This window comes from Sceloporus occidentalis, unplaced genomic scaffold (genome assembly GCF_023333645.1).
Source record: "Sceloporus occidentalis isolate IW3139 unplaced genomic scaffold, rSceOcc1.0.p SCAF_5, whole genome shotgun sequence".
Classification (NCBI taxonomy): domain Eukaryota; kingdom Metazoa; phylum Chordata; class Lepidosauria; order Squamata; family Phrynosomatidae; genus Sceloporus; species Sceloporus occidentalis.
Window position 1 is genome coordinate 161,676,350 of NW_028316985.1, and position 19,897 is coordinate 161,696,246.

General features: G+C 40.6%; 1 protein-coding gene across 1 annotated transcript; it reads left to right on the forward strand.

Moving 5' to 3' along the window:
* On the forward strand, positions 1–19,895 carry CASP6 (caspase 6). The gene is made up of 8 exons (XM_089525979.1): positions 1–145; positions 8,884–8,928; positions 10,087–10,129; positions 11,836–11,982; positions 13,667–13,743; positions 14,883–15,058; positions 16,077–16,233; positions 18,546–19,895. The coding sequence occupies exons 1-8, from the start codon at positions 103–105 to the stop codon at positions 18,782–18,784; spliced, it is 927 nt and encodes a 308-aa protein (XP_089382105.1). The 5' UTR covers positions 1–102; the 3' UTR covers positions 18,785–19,895.
* The last annotated feature ends 2 nt before the right edge of the window (positions 19,896–19,897 follow it).

The following is a 19,897-nucleotide window of genomic DNA, read 5'->3' on the forward strand; positions in this document are numbered from 1 at the left end:
TGGTGGCTTCTTTCCAGGAAGTCTAAGAAAGAGAGAAACCCCCCAAACTCCATCTGCCCCAAAGCCAAGGGGCCCTTTGTGTGCCAGCCCCAAAGGCCAGCCATGGCCAGCTCCAAGAGACAGAGGAACTCCAACCATGCCTCAGGTAAGGGCTGCTTCTATAGTTGCAAGGGACTTGTTGGAACAAAGGAAGAGAAATGGAGGCAAGGAATTGGGAAGGAGGAGGCTCCCTCCTGGCCCTTGCCTTCGCCCTCTGCACATGCACAGAGACTGCTCCCCCTGGCTAGGCTTGGCTCCGGGGAATAGGAGTCTCCACAGGCGGCAGGTGGACCCAATGCTCCCCAAACTGTCCCCTTGAAGGGCATTTTGGACTTCAGCTCCCAGAAGTCTCAGCCATGTTGGCCCCATAGTCTGGGATTCTGGGAATTGAAGTCCAGCATTCTCTTAAAGGGCAGGGCTGGGAATGTGAGGGGCAGGAGGTGCCTCCTTTGTTGAAAGGGAACAGAGAGGAAAGAAAGAGAAAGCAAATCCCAGGATTTCATAGCCCTGAGCAACTAAAGTGGGGTCAAACCGGATGATTTCTGCAGTGTGGAAAAGAGAAGACAGAGCAGGGCTGGAGCCTTCTCTCTCTCTCTTTCTCTCTCTCTTTCCCTTACAGAGGTCCTCTGAGCCCATGCAGAAGGCTGGCAGGAGGCTGGCTGGGCGTCTGGAAAAGCATCCCATTCCCCAACATGGAGAATTACCACTCCCATCATCCCCAGACAGTGGGGCTCATGAGATTTGTAATCCTCTTTACATCTGCAAGGCAACAGGTTGGGGAAGCCTGTTGCTTTTTCCTCAGTGCCTCCCTGAGGAACCAGAGGGTCTGAGGGATCCCACTCTTTGTGTGTGCGAACAAGGCTGTGCCTCCCTGCCCGAATCCCAGAATCCTATAGCCTTGAGCCATGCCAGTTAAAGTGGTGTCAACCCAGATTCTTCCTGCAGTGCAGATGCAGCCTTAGTCTCTTCCTGCCTTGCTGCTGCTTGTCCTTTGCTTGCCTTTGTTCTGTCTCTGTTCCTCCCACTTTCTCCCTGCCAAGAGGGTGGCTTCCACCTCACAGTGTTGTTGTTTCCTTTTGCATTTTATTGTAGCTCCTGGGCTGGTACCTGGACTCTCCCTGAGGGCAAGGAGAGGCGCACCCAAGACCAGAGGTTTATTTAGCCAGCTGCAAAGCAATCCGCCTGAGGCCAAGCCGAGTTTGATGGGAACTAGAGAGAACAGATCTCCAAAAAACAAGCACCCCTTTACCAAGGCTGCTTATGTGGCATGGCACAAAAGCCCAAGCTTTGCAACCAAGCGGTTGATCACAAGCAGTTGTGCCAAGGCAATTATCTTTATGGCAGCAGCCTTTGCCCAAGGCAGGCGGATATAGGGATGCACACCTGAGCCCAGTTGGCAAGGTGGAATGAGTGGCGCATGTAAACGCCTCCATGCACCCATAGCTTCTTAGAGTTGGAAGAGACCACAAGGGCCATCCAGTCCAATCCCTTGCCATACAGAAACTCTCAATCAAAGCATCCCCAGCGGATGACTGTTTAAGACTGCCAAAGAAGGAGACTCCACTATTCTCTGAGGGAGCGTGTTCACTGTCAAACAGCTCTTGCCATCAGGAAGGTCTTTCTAATGTTTAGGTAGAATCCCTTTTCCTGTGGATGTATCCATTGCTATGGGTCCTATTCTCTAGAGCAGCAGAAAATAATCTTGCTCCATCTGCAGTATGACACCCTTCAAATACTTAAACAGGGCTATCATATCACCTCTTAACCATCTCTTCTCACAAAGTCTTTCCTCATAAGGCACGGTTTCCATCCCTGAGCACCCTGCAGTCTCTTAGTCATTTGCACATTTAGCAAGAACTGTTCATAGGCTTTGGAGCAGTGTTCCACAGAAAGGGGTTACAGAGTTCCCATCCTCTTTTTGTTGTTCTTATCTGTCCTTGAGTTGACCCATCTCATGGCAACCCTATGGATAAGACATGACCAAGACCCCCTGTCCTCTACTGCTCTGCTTAGATCCTGTAAATCCAGGCCTGCATCCTTTCTGACTGAGCTTTCCATCTGGTGTCACATCTTCCTTTCTACTTCCTTTCACTTTTCCTAACACTGTCTTTTCTTATGAGTTGTGCCTTCTCATGATGTGTATGACATCCTTAGTTTGTCCATCTTGGCTTCCAGGGAGATTTCAGGTTTGATCTGTTCAAGGACCTGTTTGTTTGTCTCTTTGGCTGTCCTTTTATCTACTTTTTTCACTGTCCAGCTCTCACATCCGTACATGGTGATGGTGAATACAATGGCTTGGATGATTCTAATTTTATTGCTCAGTTGTATATCTTTACTCTTTAGGATCTTGTCTAGTTCTTTTGTGGCTGCCCTTCTCATTTCTAGTCTTCTTCTGATTTCTTGATTGCAGTCTCCATTTTGATCAATGTTTGATCACTGCTGTGGCATAGCAGCAGCAAGGTGCAGGGCACGCTCATCACTATCAGCAGCCCTAAGGTCTGCTCCACAACTGTTTGTAGGTCTGGAAGTCATGCCCTATGGACTTCTGAGTCCCACATTGCCATGGATGTGCGGTACCCAGAAGGCAACCACCTTCTTCTGGCCTTCCGAGTTCCATGTAGCCATGGCTGTGGAGATCCTGTATGACAGCCATTTGCTCCCCTAGGGGTGTACTACCACACCAGGTGACACCCCTCTCCCTCTGTGGTATCACCCAGTGTGGTCTGCACACCCCAGCCACTGGCTCTATGAGGAGTGGCTTAGGGAGCTGGCTATGTTTAATTTGGAGAAGAGAAAGTTAAGAGGTGACATGATAGCCATGTTTAAATATTTAAAACGATGTCATATTGAAGAAGAACAAGCTTGTTTTCTGCTGCTCCAGAGACTAGAACATGGAGCAATGGATTCAAACTACAGGAAAGGAGATTCCACCTAAACATTAGGAAGAACTTCCTGACAGTAACAACTGTTTGATAGTGGAATATATTGCCTCGAGTCTCTTTCTTTGGAAGTTTTTAAACAGAGGCTGAATGGCCATCTGTTGGAAGTGCCTTGATTGTATGGCAGGGGTTGGACTGGATGGCCCTTGTGGTCTCTTCCAGCTCTATGATTTTATGATTCTAGGGCACTTAGAATGTTGGCACTCACTAGGTGGATATAGTCTTTCCCTGACAGCAATCATGCTGTGACAAGAGTAATTCTCTGGATGGCATGGAGGAGCAAGCCATACACCATTGCGTTATTCCTGAAGTGCCAGCAAATGAAGCAGGGGTCCAAAGCCCAAAGTTCTTTTTTGTTATGACCATTGACTTCTCTCAGCACACACCTAACTAGCAAGATGCGTTTTTCCTTTCAAATAAATACATATCTACAATTTAGCAATTTAATAAAGAACAACACACAAAGGAGAAGAAAGGAGAAGCATTTGATGAGGAATGAATTAATATTGACACATCTCTGCCATTCGAAAAGAAAAGAGCAAAACGCAGAAGATACAGTGAAAGAAGCAGCTCCACTAACTGCTTCCCGGAAGGTCATAGCCAGAGAAAATAAAGTGAAAAAACCTGGATGTGCATCTGAGGTTAATAATGAAAAAACATTTAAAAGTACATTAGTCTCGTCAAGCAACAGCAACTGAGGCTGAAACACACAGGCAAAATGAAGCAGCTTCGGGCCACTTTGGGGACATGGCATGACGCATGCCCCCAATATGGCCTAAAGTCACACTCCAGTCCAAAAGACCAGAGCAAAAAGGAGCAGTATTAATCCATTCCTGTGGTGTCTGGCTTGAGACTTATGGTGGCGGCCCACTTTGAGAATGGTCCACGTGGTTGCCACAGTCTCAGCCCAAATGTGGCTGGAGGGGCCTTGGAACAATCCTTTTGGCCTGTATGCTTCACCTCTGAAAAAAGACACTTCTAAAGCAGCCAAAACTGCAAATTAAGAAACAGAGAAAGGCAGACTGGACTGCTGTCATGGTAAAAATGGTAAAGAAAATAAATCTTGGGCGAAAACAAGTAAATAAGAATTACTTCCTTGGATAGGACCAGGAATTCTAGAAACGAAGACAGAGAAATCTCTTATCATTGCTTCAGGCCACGATGTTGGGAATAGAGATTCCACAACAGGAGGTAGAGTTGAACTGTCCAGCATTTTCAGGCATCATGAACAAAGAAGGAAGCCAGGATGCAGGCGCGAAGCTTGGATGATGCAAACAGTGTAAACAAGGAAGTGAAACAGGACCAAGAGAATCAGCAGAGCAGCAAAAAAGTAAAGAAACTCAACCTTCATTCTTGACATATTTAAAAAGCATGCTGACAGAGAATCAAGAAGCAGTAAATGAATTAACACACGTTCAACCACATGCCTCTAGTTTAGTGAAATATACAAGATTCAATTAGGGAATCAGTGAGTAGAGAAATTAATAGTATGTTTAACTCATGAAACACTCTTAGTAATGGAAGGAGGCTTAATGCATTATAATAACTACAACTTAATGAATTGGTTTCATCAAATTAATGAATTTGATGCACAGAGAAGATTTGAATACAATGAATTCATTATCCAATGAGTTACAGCCATCAGTTAATCCAATTAATTCAAGTGACATGGTGTGGAACAAAATTCTCCATGTGAGTCAACTAAAAATAAACAAAACAACAGACAATAAAATGAGGCCATAAAATAAAAGAAATCAAAAAAGGTTTTAAACATATTTTAAAAGGGTGCTACAGACATTAGGTTTAGACAATATTCAGGAGGATGTTCAAAACAGCTGGGGGAAAGGAAATAATAATAGACCAGCAACAGTAGTGAAAAGACCAACACTAAGAGGTAGTGGGATTCCATTGCTAGAAATGTTCAAAGAATTAATAGATTTAGATGGGAGACTCCATTAAACACAAAGAGATTTCTAGGGTATGATATAATCAAAAACAATACACATATGAGAAGAAGGACATGAAGCATCTTAAAGTCCCATGAGTCGATGGTCCAATTTCAGTAGTTAATTTCTCATGTAATAGTCCCTAAAGAGGGGGACATAGCACTTAGAGACATGGATGAACATAGAATTAAGACAGCATTAAAAAGGTTGTGTGAGGTGTCAAAATTGGCAATCCGTTCCTCAATTGCTGCTCCTATGTTTGCTAGAGCAGTTGTATTATGGACACAAGAAATTTTAAGATATCAGTGAAAAGAATACAGAAAGCCCTACAATTCACAGCAGATGGAGGATTTGACGCAGCAGCATTTGCAGCTAGGAAAATAACTGTGGGTAGAACATTACTTTGGCTTCAGCATTGGGAGACCAATTAGAAATCAAGAACAAATTTAGCATTCATACCTTTCCAAGGGGAGCTTCTCTTTGGGAAAGTGCCCTTTGAGAAGGTGTTGGTAGAGAATTTTAAAAAATGCGTTCCATACTGAAAAGAAAACCAGAAAAGAAACAGTTCAGAAATACATATTATTCTTTTTGAGGAGGTAGAGGATTTGGAAAACAAACTGATGCAAGATATGGAAGGCCACAGTGGAATGGGACAGATTATCATCAGAGAAGACAAACCTTTCCCAAAATAGAAGAGGGACAAGCCAAACTAATAGAGGAGGCTGCCAGCAGTACTGATAGAAGACAATCCTGGAGGGAAAAAGACTTCTGCAATTTGGTGAGTTATGGCCAAAAATAACAACAGACAACAATCAAGTGGTCTCTCAAAGATACAAAACTGTTTTTGTCTAAAGCCCAAAAAGCAGATAGCTTCCATCACAGTTACCAAAAAGATAGTATGTAAAGTGAAATGAAATTCAACACGGAGAAATGCAAAGTACTGCACTTAGGGCAGAAAAATGAAATGCACAGATATAGGATGGGTGACACCTGGCTGAATGAAACTACATGTGAGAGGGATCTGGGAATCCAAGTAGGCCACAAGTTGAAAATGAGTCAACAGTGCGACGCAGCAGCTAAACAGGCCAATGCAATTTTAGGCTGCATCAATAAAAGTATAGTGTCTAGATCAAGAGAAGTAATAGTGCCACTATATTCTGCTCAGGTCAGGCCCCACCTGGAATATTGTGTCCAGTTCTGGGCACCACAATTTAGAAAGGATGTGGAGAAACTGGAGCATGTCCAAAGGAGAGTGACTAAAATGGTGAAGGGTCTGGAAGCCATGCCCTATGAAGAACGACTTAGGGAGCTGGGGATGTTTAGTCTGGAGAAGAGAAGGTTAAGAGGTGATATGACAGCCCTGTTTAAATATTTGAAGGGATGTCTTATTGAGGAGGGAGCAAGCTTTTGTGCTGCTCCAGAGACTAGGATCCAGAGCAATGGATGCAAGCTGCAGGAAAAGAGATTCCACCTCAACATTAGGAGGAACTTCCTGACAGTAAGGGCTGTTCGACAGTGGAACACACTCCCTGAGAGTGTAGTGGAGTCTCTCTCCTTGGAGGTTTTTAAACAGAGGCTGGATGGCCATCTGTCGGGGATGCTTTGATTTGGATTTCCTGCATGGCAGGGGGTTGGGCTGGATAGCCCTTGTGGTCTCTTTCAACTTTATTATTCTATGATTCTAAGTAATAGAGCACCTCTTGCAGATTGGAGCCATAACCAAAGATTCAAAGGGGTATTGTCTTTATGGTACTCAAGAACCATACTTGCAGGCCAGTTTTTGGATTCAAGTACCTGAATATTTGTATGGTATCAAATGTTCCAGACTCCAGCTTTATGTAACCTGCAGGAGGTTTCAGGAATCTTGTTATTTACTCAAGGCTCTCCCTTTCGGTTTTATGTCAGCACCCAGAATGTTCACCAATGTCTTGACATCACTGACACATCTTGGGAAAAGGGAAATCAAATGTTCTTTTGTTTAGACAACATCTTTTTTAAGGCAGTGTGAAGACACAAAATGAAAAGAGATTTAAACCAAGCAATAGCAACATTACAAAAGTAAGGGTTCCTAATAGATCTCAAGAAGATCTATCTTGAGCTTACCACTTCCTTTACAGATTTAGGAGCTTAGACAAATATGAGGAAAGGATGTATGTTTCTCTCTTTGGAGAGGAAAAAATAAATTCAGGAAGGAAGTAAAAACTGTCAAAGTGATGGCAAGAGTTATAGGCCTCTTGATTTCAACAATCCATTTGGTTCAATGGATAAGACTGCATACGATCAGTCACATGTGGTACATATAAATGCAGTACAGGTTAGTTATTTCTTAGTTTTCTTAAAAGAAAGAATTGAGAAACAGATAAAGCCAAGTACCCTAAAAGAACAGGTAGCAGAATTAATTAAAGTACTTAAACCATAAGGCTGGAGTCTTTCATGACATCCCCATGTTCTTAAGGAGAGCAATATTAAAAGACCCAGTAACATTACATAGGCCCCATACAGACAGGCCGAAATAAAGCGGCTTCAGGTCACTTTGGAGGCATGCTGTTTAAATTATGCATGCGTCGAAACGTCAGAAAGAAAATTTTCTAGAACATGGCCACATTGCCCGAAAAACCCACAAAAAACCAAATCTGATCTGTTTGGCAGCTGCCAATACTTATTAATGGATAGCCAAATTCATACTGGAAAATATGGGCATCCCAGCCAATAAAGAGCTATCAACATTACCATGGCCTGCTCCATGTGTATTTTCACCAATACTCTTTAACTTATTGGAATTCGCAGAAAAGTTTACAGTACTCCTGGTGGACATGACACTGCCAACACATCATGCTGCTCTGTGTTTTTGAAGAAAATTTTTAATTTGAAATTCACTCCAGAGGTGAACAAGTCCACTTAGTATCATCCAAAATAGACCTCTATGTGATGAAACACCTCATGACTGAGAGACTATTCCCTTTGTTGGATTTTGCACCTGTTTGATCCATCACATCTACCACAGAAAAAATATCACATACCGGATGAAAGGTAGGTTGTGATATTAACAGGACTAAGCATATAAAGCGAACAAAGGCAATATTTGCCTCCTTCTATCCAATAACACTAGAAAATAATGCATCTAAAGTACTGATTGCACAATGATTAAAGGCATGCCTATTTCTCTTTTATGATTTGTCAAAAGTACTGAGACCACAAAATGTATGGCCACATTTGACACATTCCATGCCAAGCAGTACTGCATATGTAGTTCTGCATCATTTGGGGATGTCTGCAATGTGGCAGAGTGGAAAGAGGCATCCACATTTACAAGACATCATAAAATAGACAGGTTTAAATCAGCACAGGCAGCTTTTCAGCAAACTGTCCTACAGTCAGTAAGGTAAATTCTGGGCAACCATGCCTGCCGAATAAATCGAGGGCTTGGGTACATCCCAACAGTTTGTGGATTACTCCTCTATGCCATCCAGAGAATGAGGGGCTGGTGCTTAACATGAATATTCATTCATGGATGGCCTGGAGAAGCAGTCCACTCCCTCCCAAAAGGTTGCTGCATGAAATAAATAAATCAAGAAATGCATACACAGATAACAGGTGATGCAGATAGAGTTACTCATATAATATAGGACTGAAGCAGGCCTTGAAATAAAACTGTCATGAGAGGAAGATGAGTCATTGATCATAACAGAAAAGAACTTTGGACTCCTGTTTTGTTTGCTGGCACACAAAGAATAACTCAGTAGTTTATGGACTGTTCATCTGGGCCATCCAAGAATGAACATTCATGGTCAGTTCCAATTCTGTAAGCATCAGGTTCAAAGACCCAGAACCATCACAGTACAAAGTTTTAAAGAGAAAATAAATTGTTCACTGTAGACTGACTACACTTCACTTTTTGCAACTGGACTTGAATATGTCGAGGGAGATACTAAATATATGTTTGTTTGTTTTTACTGTAGGAGAAATCCATGTGGATAGCAAGAATGTGTTGCGACTCAAAGATGGTAAGTACCTGGCTTTTGTTAAAAAAATACCGTTGTAAATTAATGTTTTAAGTGGCAGCAGAATGAAAAACAAGTAAAAGAAACATATTGTCTTAAAGAAGGGTGTGGGGGATAATCATGGAATAACAAAGAGTCAAGGATAGCTTTGATTTTTAGATAGGTAAAACACTACAACTCTGGAGACTAGAGTTTGATTCCCTACTTGGGCATGGAAACCCACTGGGTGATTTTGGGTAAGTCACACACACACAGCCTCAGAAAACCCCCATGGTAGGTTCACCTTAGGATCATCATAAATCAGAAATGACTGGAAGGCACACGGCAACAACATCAACATCATCATTAACAACAAAAACGTCCATTGCTCACCGTGATTAAAACCTCAGTCTAGAGCTACTCATATAAAGCTATATACACATGACAGCATGTAAAAATTTGTGAATGCTCACTTACAGAATAGAATTGATGAGAGAGCAGAGGCAGGAAGTATAACAACTTGAATGTTAAAAAGTGGAATAATTCTACTTTAGACAATGGCAGTTGGTGAGTTCCATTTCTAGATGTATGTGAGAATCTTCTGCAGGTTTTAATCCAAATTTTAAAGGAACTGTCCAAGGGACTGAACCTATTTTTTGTGGATTCAGTTAATAGCTTCTTTACATTTGAGACTACAATTTAAAACAGTTTCACCACCTCATGACAAGGAAGCTACCACCTACTGCTGGCTTCTGGAATGTTTCCAGGATTTTGATAGTAACAGTATCTTTTTAGTATTTTTTTTTAAAAAGATGAAATATTGATTTTGTTAGTTTGAATATTGGGACTTTGCGTGGAAAAAATATCATGGGTTCATTCCACCACACAGTTGTTGGGTCTTACATTCCACTGATGAAACATATTCAGAATAAAGCATCCTTTTTTGTATTATAAATCATAGATTTTGGAATAAGTAAAACTAAGTAAATAAGAAAAACTCCAAACATCTACTGTAACTACAAAATTCATAATACAAATCCATATCTAATTGTCTTAGATATTTTTTAAAAATTGAAATGTTGCCTGCATGTTCTTTGAAAAAACAAACTGTAAAATTGGGTGTTACCTATGCCTGAATGTGCACAGGAATCATACATGTTTTGAATTATTTTTGAATTGTAGATGGACAGCAAAACCTCACAGAGACAGATGCCATTGATGAAAGGTAAGGTTATTTGTTGTGTTAGATAACTGATAGTGGAAAGCAAAAAAAAAAAAAAAAAAAAAAAAAAAAAAAAAAGAATGGGAAAGTTCATATATTATGCTTTTTGTTATAAAAATCACATCTCAGTCACTTTGTGGATATGTTTACAAAATATAATTTTGTTCCAAGATAGTGACAGTTCAAAGATAAATATTTTATGAGCAATCAGAATTCTGCCTTGTGAAGAATCCAAATTAATAATCATAAACATAGAATCATAAATGCAACATTTCCTCTCTGGCCTAAGATAAACATAAACATAATGCAACATTTCCTCTCTGGCCTAAGATAAACATAAATATAATTATTTTTCCCAAAAATTCAATTTGATTTGCAAAAAACTACATTATTTTTTTTAAAATCCTGAGGCAATTATTTTGCAGGGGAGCTAAATCCAACTTAGGCCTGGGTGAGACATAACAATTTAGGTCTAATAAGCGATGGGTTTTTTTCTCTCTCTCCAAGTGTTGTACCTGCACATAGGTACTCCCTTGTCCTCTTTCTGTCAAACGCTTAGTAAAAGTTCTTAGAATCATAGAATCGTAGAGTTGGAAGAGACCGCAAGGGCCATCCAGTCCAATCGTCTGCTATGCAGGAAATCTAAATGAAAGCATCCCCGACAGATGGCCATCCAGCCTCTGTTTGAAGACCTCTAAGGAAGGAGACTCTACTACACTCAGAGTTCCACTGTCAAACAGCCCTTACTGTCAGAAAGTTCCTCCTAATGTTGAGGTGGAATCTCTTTTCCTGCAGTTTGCATCCATTGTTCCGCGTTCTAGTCTCTGGAGCAGCAGAAAACAAGCTTGCTCTCTCCTCAGTATGACATTCCTTCAAATATTTAAACAGGGCTATCATATCACCTCTTAGCCCTCTCTTCTCCAGGCTAAACATCCTCAGCTCCCTAAGTCGTTCCTCATAGGGCATAGTGTCCAGACCCTTCACCATTTTAGTCGCCCTCCTTTGGACACGCTCCAGTTTCTCAATGTCCTTTTTAAATTGTGGTGCCCATAACTGGACACAATATTCCATGTGGGGCCTGACCAGAGCAGAATAGAGTGGCACTATTACTTCTCTTGATCTAGACACTATACTTCTATTGATGCAGCCTTCTGTTGCAATATTTCCAGTTGATCTAACTGTCAAGTAGTCAATAAGTGATACTCAGCATTTTTTCACTAGCACCATTGGATAGGAATCTGATTGTAGACTAGAATTGTTAGAACTCAGGGATGGATGGATGGATGGATGGATGGATGGAACAAACGGATGAACGAACGAACTTGAAGTTAGCCTGTGTATTTTATCTTCTTTTTGAGTAATAATCTTTACAAACATTGTTCATAATGGAAAACTGCCCCTTTGGGTACATGGGGGAACCTATTCATACTCAGTGAAGTTATTTACTGAACTAGCAGACCTATAATTGAATAATACAACTATTTTTGAAACTCCATTATGTTTCAAAAGCAGTTTGGCCTATGACACTGAGACCTGCTATCTTGGAAATATAAGGTTTCCTTGGACATGCAAAGCACTACAGGTCTTTGAATCCTAGCCATCAACTTGTTGAAACATATTTGGCAGCACCAACAGTAGCAGCATGTGTATGACAGAGCAAGAGAGTAACTGTGTGTATTAACTGGTGTGCTTTATTTTTGTGTCAATAGCCAACTCTTTCACCCAGCAGCAGAGTACAAAATGAACCATAAGAGAAGAGGACTTGCTCTTATCTTCAATCATGAGCATTTTTTCTGGCACTTAATGTTACCAGAGAGACGTGGCACCCTTGCTGATAGAGAGAACCTGAAACACAGGTAAGGAGATCTTTGTTCTCTATATAATATAGTATAATTCAATTCAACTCCATGTAAAAAAAAAAAGAAAAAAGAAGAAAGGACAATAATACTGTATTTTCCGACATATAAGACGACTGGGTGTATAAGACGACCCCCAACTTTTCCAGTTAAAATATAGAGTTTGGGATATACTCGCCATATAAGACTACCCCTCTTCCAACACACACCAAATAATTTTTTTTTTAAAAAATCAGATTTGATTTGATTTCAATATGGTAATTTTAATTCAAATGCTTGTGACATACAGGTACTTAGCAGGAAAACTGTCACTTATAAATATAAGGCTGTTTGTCATCAAACATGTAAACATAAAACAGTGCAAGTGGATTAAACTTTTCCTAATTCTCTCTAAAGCAAGTCACACTCTCTCAGCCTCTTCAGGGGAAGGCCATGGCAAACCTCCTCTGAACAAATCTTGCCAAGCAAACCCCAGGATAAGTTTGCTTTAGGGTCTCCATAAGGTGGAATACAATTTGAAGGTACACAACAACAAATAATAACTGAGTACTGTACCTATAAGTGCAGTGGAGGGTCCAGCATGGTGTAGTGGCCTGAGTATCGAACTAGGACAATGGGAGAACAGGGTTCAAATCCCAGCTCAGCCATGCAAACCCACTGGGTGACTTTGGACAAGTCACACTCTCTCAGCCTCTCAGGGGAAGTTAAAGGCACCCCCCCCCCCGAAGAAACTTGCCAAAGAAACTCTTTAGGGTCGCCATAAGTTGGAAAAGAGCTGAAGGCACACAACAACAACAACAACAATAACAATCACAACAGAAGAGGAGGATGAAGGGGGAGAAAGGAGGAGGAAGAAGAGGGGAAGAAGAGGAGGAGCTGAAATCCTGAAAATAAAAAGATGTCCATTAATGCTTCTTTGTGACCACTTTAATTGTGAGTTTTCTGTGACGTGTGAAATCATTCTGCATAATTACTTGATTTTTCTGGGATATTCATGGGATAAACTCCCAATCTCCTTCATGTGACAAACGCCATAGAATTTGCAGGAGGGAGTTGGAAGGAACACACAGCTACAGCACTTCTAAGAGTTGGCTCTCCAGCCTCTGTTTAAAACCTCCAGTGAAGGTTTATCTGAGTTTATCTGACTATACAGTAGGAATAGACAGAAAATAGTGCTGTATCTGCTAGAAGATCTCTGGGTTATTTCTGTAGTTTGGCAAAGTTTTCTGCTTTCCATTTTTTAAAAACAGTTAAGTTTTAATCAATATACTCTGGAAGGACAATAGCATGGGGAAGGTGTGCATGGGGTGGGAAGGCTCGTAGGAATGAATCTTTGTTGGAAAGGATTGTGAGCTTCATTCATATCTGATATTCAAAATAAATTACAGGGCTCAGAATTCTTTTGTTTTAAAGTGGCTGCATCAGACTTCATTTGGTGGCTTTGGAGAGTTTTAACTTTTTTCAAATAGCAACCACATGCATTTTGTAAGTCTGAAGGATGTTGTTTCTTTGTCTTGAACAATCCATGTCAGCAGAAACAGATCAGTAATTAGTCTCCCCATGCTTCTAAAACTGAATGTTTAGATGGGCTTGCATTCTTTGACCAAGGAGAAAGTGAGTTCTAGAGACGAATGCACATTTTCCTGAACAGTATGCTAGAATGAAACTCTTCTGTTTATAATAGCTTGACTGAACTTGGATTCGAAGTGAAGTGTTTTGATGATCTGAAAGCAGAAGAAGTGTTACAAAACATTTACAATGGTAGGTGGCTCTATAGTATTTGCTTAAATAATATCAGCTATATTTATATTATAGTTTGCTAGTGAACATGTCACTTTCTTGGGGAAATTCTTAATTTAAAATGCTGTTAGGAAACTGAAGTGGGGATGAGGAATCCTTGTGCTCAGCTAAAGATTTGCTTGACTTTGAATGATAGCTGAACTGCTGCAGAATATTCACATTTACAGACTTATTGCTGTATACATTCTCCAACAAATGAACCCTCTCAACACTGTTGAAAAGTTGATCAGGAGAACTTCAGTGGACAGGGATGGAGAATGTGTGACCAGATATTGCTGGATTGCATCTTCCATATTCTTTCATCTTTTGTGGTTTTGGCTAGGGCTGATAATGAGCTATAATTTCTCCATCGCTGTCCAAACTGGTTATGAAATGCAGCTCCATAACTGAAAACCAGAATATATAGGGCTGGGCACACACACACCCCTTGGCTACATCCCCGAGACACACACTGATACACACTCAGAGGGGGGGGGGTAATTTATTCATCACTTTTTGTTTTAAAAAAAGGCTTGTTATCAGTGTAAATAAAAGGCTGAGGGGACCCTGAAATATTAAATAAATGACCATTTGGGCCATTTGGTCTTTTAAGGTCATAATTAACAATTTTCATGCCAAATAAACAATTTGGCATGGGGGTGCTGTGGCCTGTTGAAGTCCAGAGAAAAGTCAGTGTGGGTCCTGGATCTTAGTGAGTGCCACTTCTGCTGTCCAGTTTGAAAAAGAGGATTTTGTGCTGTTTTGCACAGTGCTATATAGCGAAACGGGGTCCAATAATATCAAAATGATGTTCAGATTTTTGAATGTTTTTATTTTGGCTCAGGAAGGATACAGTGGGCCCTTTGTATATGCGGTGGATCCATTCCAAACCCCCTGTGTATGGCAAAAAATGTGGGACCTCAAGTCCCATTTGTTTCAATGGCTGTGTGCGCAATTGTAACATCTGGGGCTTGTTGTCTGTGTAAGGTTAAAGTCATGCACACACTATACTTTAGGTTTCTGAATTCACTCCCAAAGCAAGCTGAGATTTGTTTCATCACTTACTTTGCCAACATTGATTTTAAAGTAACCTTTGAAATTACAACCTCATTGCCTTGCAGTGTCCACAGCTCAACATGAAGATGCAGACTGCTTTATGTGCATTTTCCTGAGCCATGGAGAAGATGACCATGTTTATGCCTATGATGCTAAAATAAAGATACAGTCGTTGACCAACATGTTCAGAGGAGACAAATGTCCAAGTCTAGTAGGGAAGCCAAAAATATTTATCATTCAGGTGAGACGGAAAAGTTTGACTCTTGAGTTACACTGTGAGATGAAAATTAATTTTACTCAAAGAAAGCATTCAGTTTTACATTGTTAAGAGCAATGATTTGGTTGCAAAAAATTAAAAATTAAGTAAAAACAGATGGGATAGAAACTGTCATTATTTATTTTGGTCTACATGTAAATAAACTGATGTTTTGGTTAACTGTCCATCTCCAGGTGCGTTGGATGTTTTCCACTATTCTCAGCCAGCATGGCCATTGACTATTCTGCCTTGGAATTATGGGAGATTTGCCCCAGCACTTGAAAAACACTACATTGAGACAGACATTGCCATAGAATCAATACAGTCAGCCCTCCATACCCATGGATTCAACCATCCTCGCCTTGAAAACATTAAAAAAATATATGAATTCCAAAAAGAATACCTTGATTTTGCCATTTTATATAAATGACACCATTTTTCTACACAATTGTATTTAATGGGAATTGAGCATCTGCAGATTTGGGTATTCATGTGGAGGAGGGGGTCCTGGAATCAAACCCCAGTGGATACCAAGGGCTCACTGTATATGGATTGAAATACAATATATTTCAGCTTGGAGAGTAGAGATTTTAGTGGCCAAAGCATTTGCTGCTTTTTGCAGTTTCTCCTTTTCAGTGAAGGGTGGGTAGAGGATGCCTGTTTATGATTGCCCATTTGCGGAAACCTTTTCTTCTCTTGTGTATTAGGAGAGGCAGCTTAAATTTTGCCTGTGTTTTAAGCACTGCTTTATGCATCAAAGCATCTCCTTTATGTGGTGGGAATGCAAGCCTCTTTCTAAAAATCAATGGAAAGTAGACAAACTCTTCCCAGCATTTGTTCTACTTTCTAACCTAAGGCTTCCCAGAAAAATACTGTCATAAACAAACAAAAAGGAATTAACCTTTTTGAAATGCCTGTCAATGATTGGAGAATCTTTTCAGATCTGCTGTAATGTTGCTCAGCTAGGATACCTAATGTTGAGATTTCTTTCTCTTAATACTAGGCATGCAGAGGAGATAAACATGATGACCCAGTTCTTGCGACCGATTCAGTGGATAGTACGAAGGAATCAGACATCAATGAAACAAAAGTTGATGCTGCTGCTGTGTATACCTTACCTGCTGGTGCAGACTTCCTCATGTGTTACTCAGTAGCAGAAGGTGAGAATCACATCTGAACTTCACCTGAGTTTGATTGGGTAATTGTTTGAAAGAAGCATTTCTCTTACCCACAAAACAAGGTGACAGTTACCTTGAAGTCAGTATTTTGGTATACTTGCATTACCTTTTTTGTGCAAGGATGCACAAATGTGAGTACAAATGGATATTAGCATTCATGCTTTTTATGCATTTAGTACGATCCTATATTAGCCTGGTCCACTCATATCCACACAAAAGTCAGCAATGAATGAAGGCTTTGCAAGTTTACAACTGTATATGTAAAGGCTTCTACATATTCTACACTCTGATTTAGTGAGAAGGAATTTGATATGATTCAGCAATCTTGCAAAGATGCAACCTTTTATCATGTCTCAAGGCTTGTTGAGAGAAGAAAATGTATTTTGCCATGAGAATTTGCACATCTGAAGGCCTTTTGGGAGCTTTGGAAAACTCAGGCCCGTTACAGACGGGCACGAAAGTACGTGCGGAACGAGTACTAGGGTTAGAAAGGGGCGGTGCTTCCGCACCCCTTAACCCTAGTGCGCGCTCTGCGCGCACAAAATGGCAGCAGCCGTTCCACACGGCCGCTGCCATGAGGACGTCACGGCCGCGCCGCCTTTATACGGGGCGGCGCGGACGTGATGTCCTCACTCCGCTCCAGGGCGCTTAGTGCGCCCTTAGCATGGAGCAGGTAGGAGCTCCGTTTCGGAGCTCCTTCCTGGTTTGGTCCGCTGGGCGCAGCCTTCAGACGGCTGCGCCCAGCGGACCAAAGGAGAAAGGGGCCAAGCGGCCCCTTTCTCCTCCTGCCCGCCGCCGCCGGGTGTCCTTGGGGCTTGAAGCCCCAGGGACACCCCTTTTCAGGCTGCAGGGAAGGGGCCTTTTGCCACTTCCCCGCAGCCTGAAAAGCGGCAGATTGGAGCCTCAGCGGCTGCCGCTCTGAACGCTGAGGCCCCGATACAGCGGGGAAAGGGGCGGGTGCAGCCCCAAACAGGCGGTTTGTAACCTGCCTCAGTAAGCAGAAAGAAATGTGGGGGAGGGATATTGAGACATTATATGTATATTGGATGATTTTAATAATGTAAGCTGCTTTGATTGTTTTGTAACAAAAAGAGGGATATAAATAAAAGTATTATTATTATTACATTATACAATGTGACCAATTACCATTTCCTAAATTATTTGTGTGGATGGAGGGGGATATATGCACAAATATATTCTAGTCAGTGGAGAGAAATGTAAAGTACACAAAATAATTAAATAAAGGCACATTAGTAGAAAAGTGTAAATTAGTTTATCCATTTCTAACCCTGTAAGTTTCATAACCCAATAAAAAAGTTAAATGGGATTCAGAGAAATGCAATAAAATGAAGACCTTAAAGGTTTTCACATCCCCCTCTCCATCTCATTAAAAAGGCCATGCATAGTTGTGTTGCAGGGGTTCCTTCCTTGCAGACACATGTTCTGCAGATAAAGTCACCCACCCCCCACATACACTTACAACAGCCCTGCTCCCTACTAGGTATTCTTTGCAACATTTCTGAACTATAGTGTGGCAATGTCTTCATTCAAATCTTAGTAGAGACTAGTATCATTATCTCACCATAGTCTCTAAGTACCCTTCAGGGACTCTGCTGAGAAAATGATAATAGTCTCTACCATCCCTCTTGTTCAAATGATGCACAAGGGCCAACTTAAGCAAAGGAAGGGGATAACATTAGGTAGAACAGTTTTGTCTTTTTTTTTCTGAAGCCGTGCTGGAGTTTTTTGCTCTTGTAAACTTCAAGCATTGACTTTGGGGATTGTTTTGTAATGTGTGCTGTTAAAAAGTGAAAAATGGAAGCAGCTCTTAATCATTCATGTTCTGGGAATCAGTCTACCACAAGACGTGAAGGCTGCAGTTCGAAGCAAGTTTATTAAAAACAAGTTCAGTTGAGGCCACAGTGAAACCTATTTTGTATCAAGACATGATTTGCAAGCTTTCTCAGTCTAACAACATAGAGTGCATCCACATTGTAGAAATAATGCAGGTTGACACTCCTTTAAGTGATGCAGCTTCATTCTGTGGGATCGTATCATTTGTAGATTTACAAGGTATTTAGCCTTTTTTGCCAAAGAGTGGTGGTGCTGCCCTAAACTACAAATCGCAGGATTTCGTAGAATGGAGCCATGGCAGTTAAAGTGGTGTCAACATGCATTATTTCTACAGTGTAGAGGCAACCATAGACTTAGACTACTTGTGGTTAGTTAAAAATACTGGATGAAGATCCAGAATGAAGTCTCATCAAAACGTTGTTCTGTTTTCTCCTCAACAGGGTACTATTCTCATCGTGAGACTGTTAATGGTTCCTGGTACATTCAAGATTTGTGTAAGATGATAAGACAGCATGGGTCATCCCTGGAGTTCACAGAATTACTGACACTGGTTAACAGGAAGGTGTCTCACCGTAAAGTTGATGTGTGCAGAGATATTAATGCTCTAGGGAAAAAGCAGATTCCTTGCTTTGCTTCAATGTTAACTAAGAAGCTGCTTTTCCGACCCAAATCTAAGTAGCTTACTGTAGCAATAAGAACTCAGTCTTGTTTTTTAAATTGTTTTCTTTTTCTGTATAGGTCTTAAGCCAAATAAACAACAAACTTGAATTATAGATTTAAGATGCAAATCTGTACCCACTTACTTGGAAATATGCCCATTAAGCTCAGTTGGGTCTCGGTGCTATAGAGTGTTCCGTTATTGTGTACGGCTTCATTTAGTTCAAATCACTGTAGATTTTTAGTCAAATGAGATTATTTCCAACATCGAAATGCTTATGGCAGACACAAGCAGTAAAATTAAAACTGGCAAATATAACCATGATTTTAAATGTTCTCAATATTAGAAGTTTAAAATGGAAGAAAAAAGTATCAACAAAATTATGAATTCAAAAAAAAATTGACATTGGTAGAAATTTCATGAATATCTTTTGGAAATGGTTTGATTACAACTTATTTGCTAACCTCAGGGAGTTTTTGAAATTAAGTCATCTGACCAATAAAGGAGCAGCTATTAACCTTTTCTCCCATTTTCAAGTTTGCACTGAATTACTGCTTGAATCACATTTTGTAACAGATTTTGTACTCTTAAACATTTTTGATTGTTGGATTTATATAGGTGAATCATGTATATTAGGGACCACTTCCTTTACATGCTGCACTTCCTAGATTTCCCTGCATATTTTGGCTTTGACAAGTGCTATCTAAGTACTATCAGAGATTTAATTGTGAAATGTTGTGATTTGTCTGACTTACAAAAGAGAGCCCCAACTGTTTTTCAAAAAGTGCTTGGATCATGCAGTATTCCTGGCTCCTTTTATTCCTCATGTTTTCCAGGGCGTAGCTACCTAGCCCAATTCTGGAGGGGATCGTTTCAGCACAGATAAGTTGTGTCCCATGGTGTTTGGTATTTTAAAAATTAAGACATTTTGTGTATGATGTGTTTCTAGATCAATGCTGCCTGTGTGGTTGTTTTTAAATGTGTAGATTATTGAATATTTTCAAGGGACTTGTTTGTGCAAAACGTTCATCAGAAAAAACACTCCCAAAACTATAATGTCTTTTTATTTTCATTATGAAAATTACATTCAAATAGAGGAGGTTGCAGAGTAAAATAAACTCTAAACAAAACATT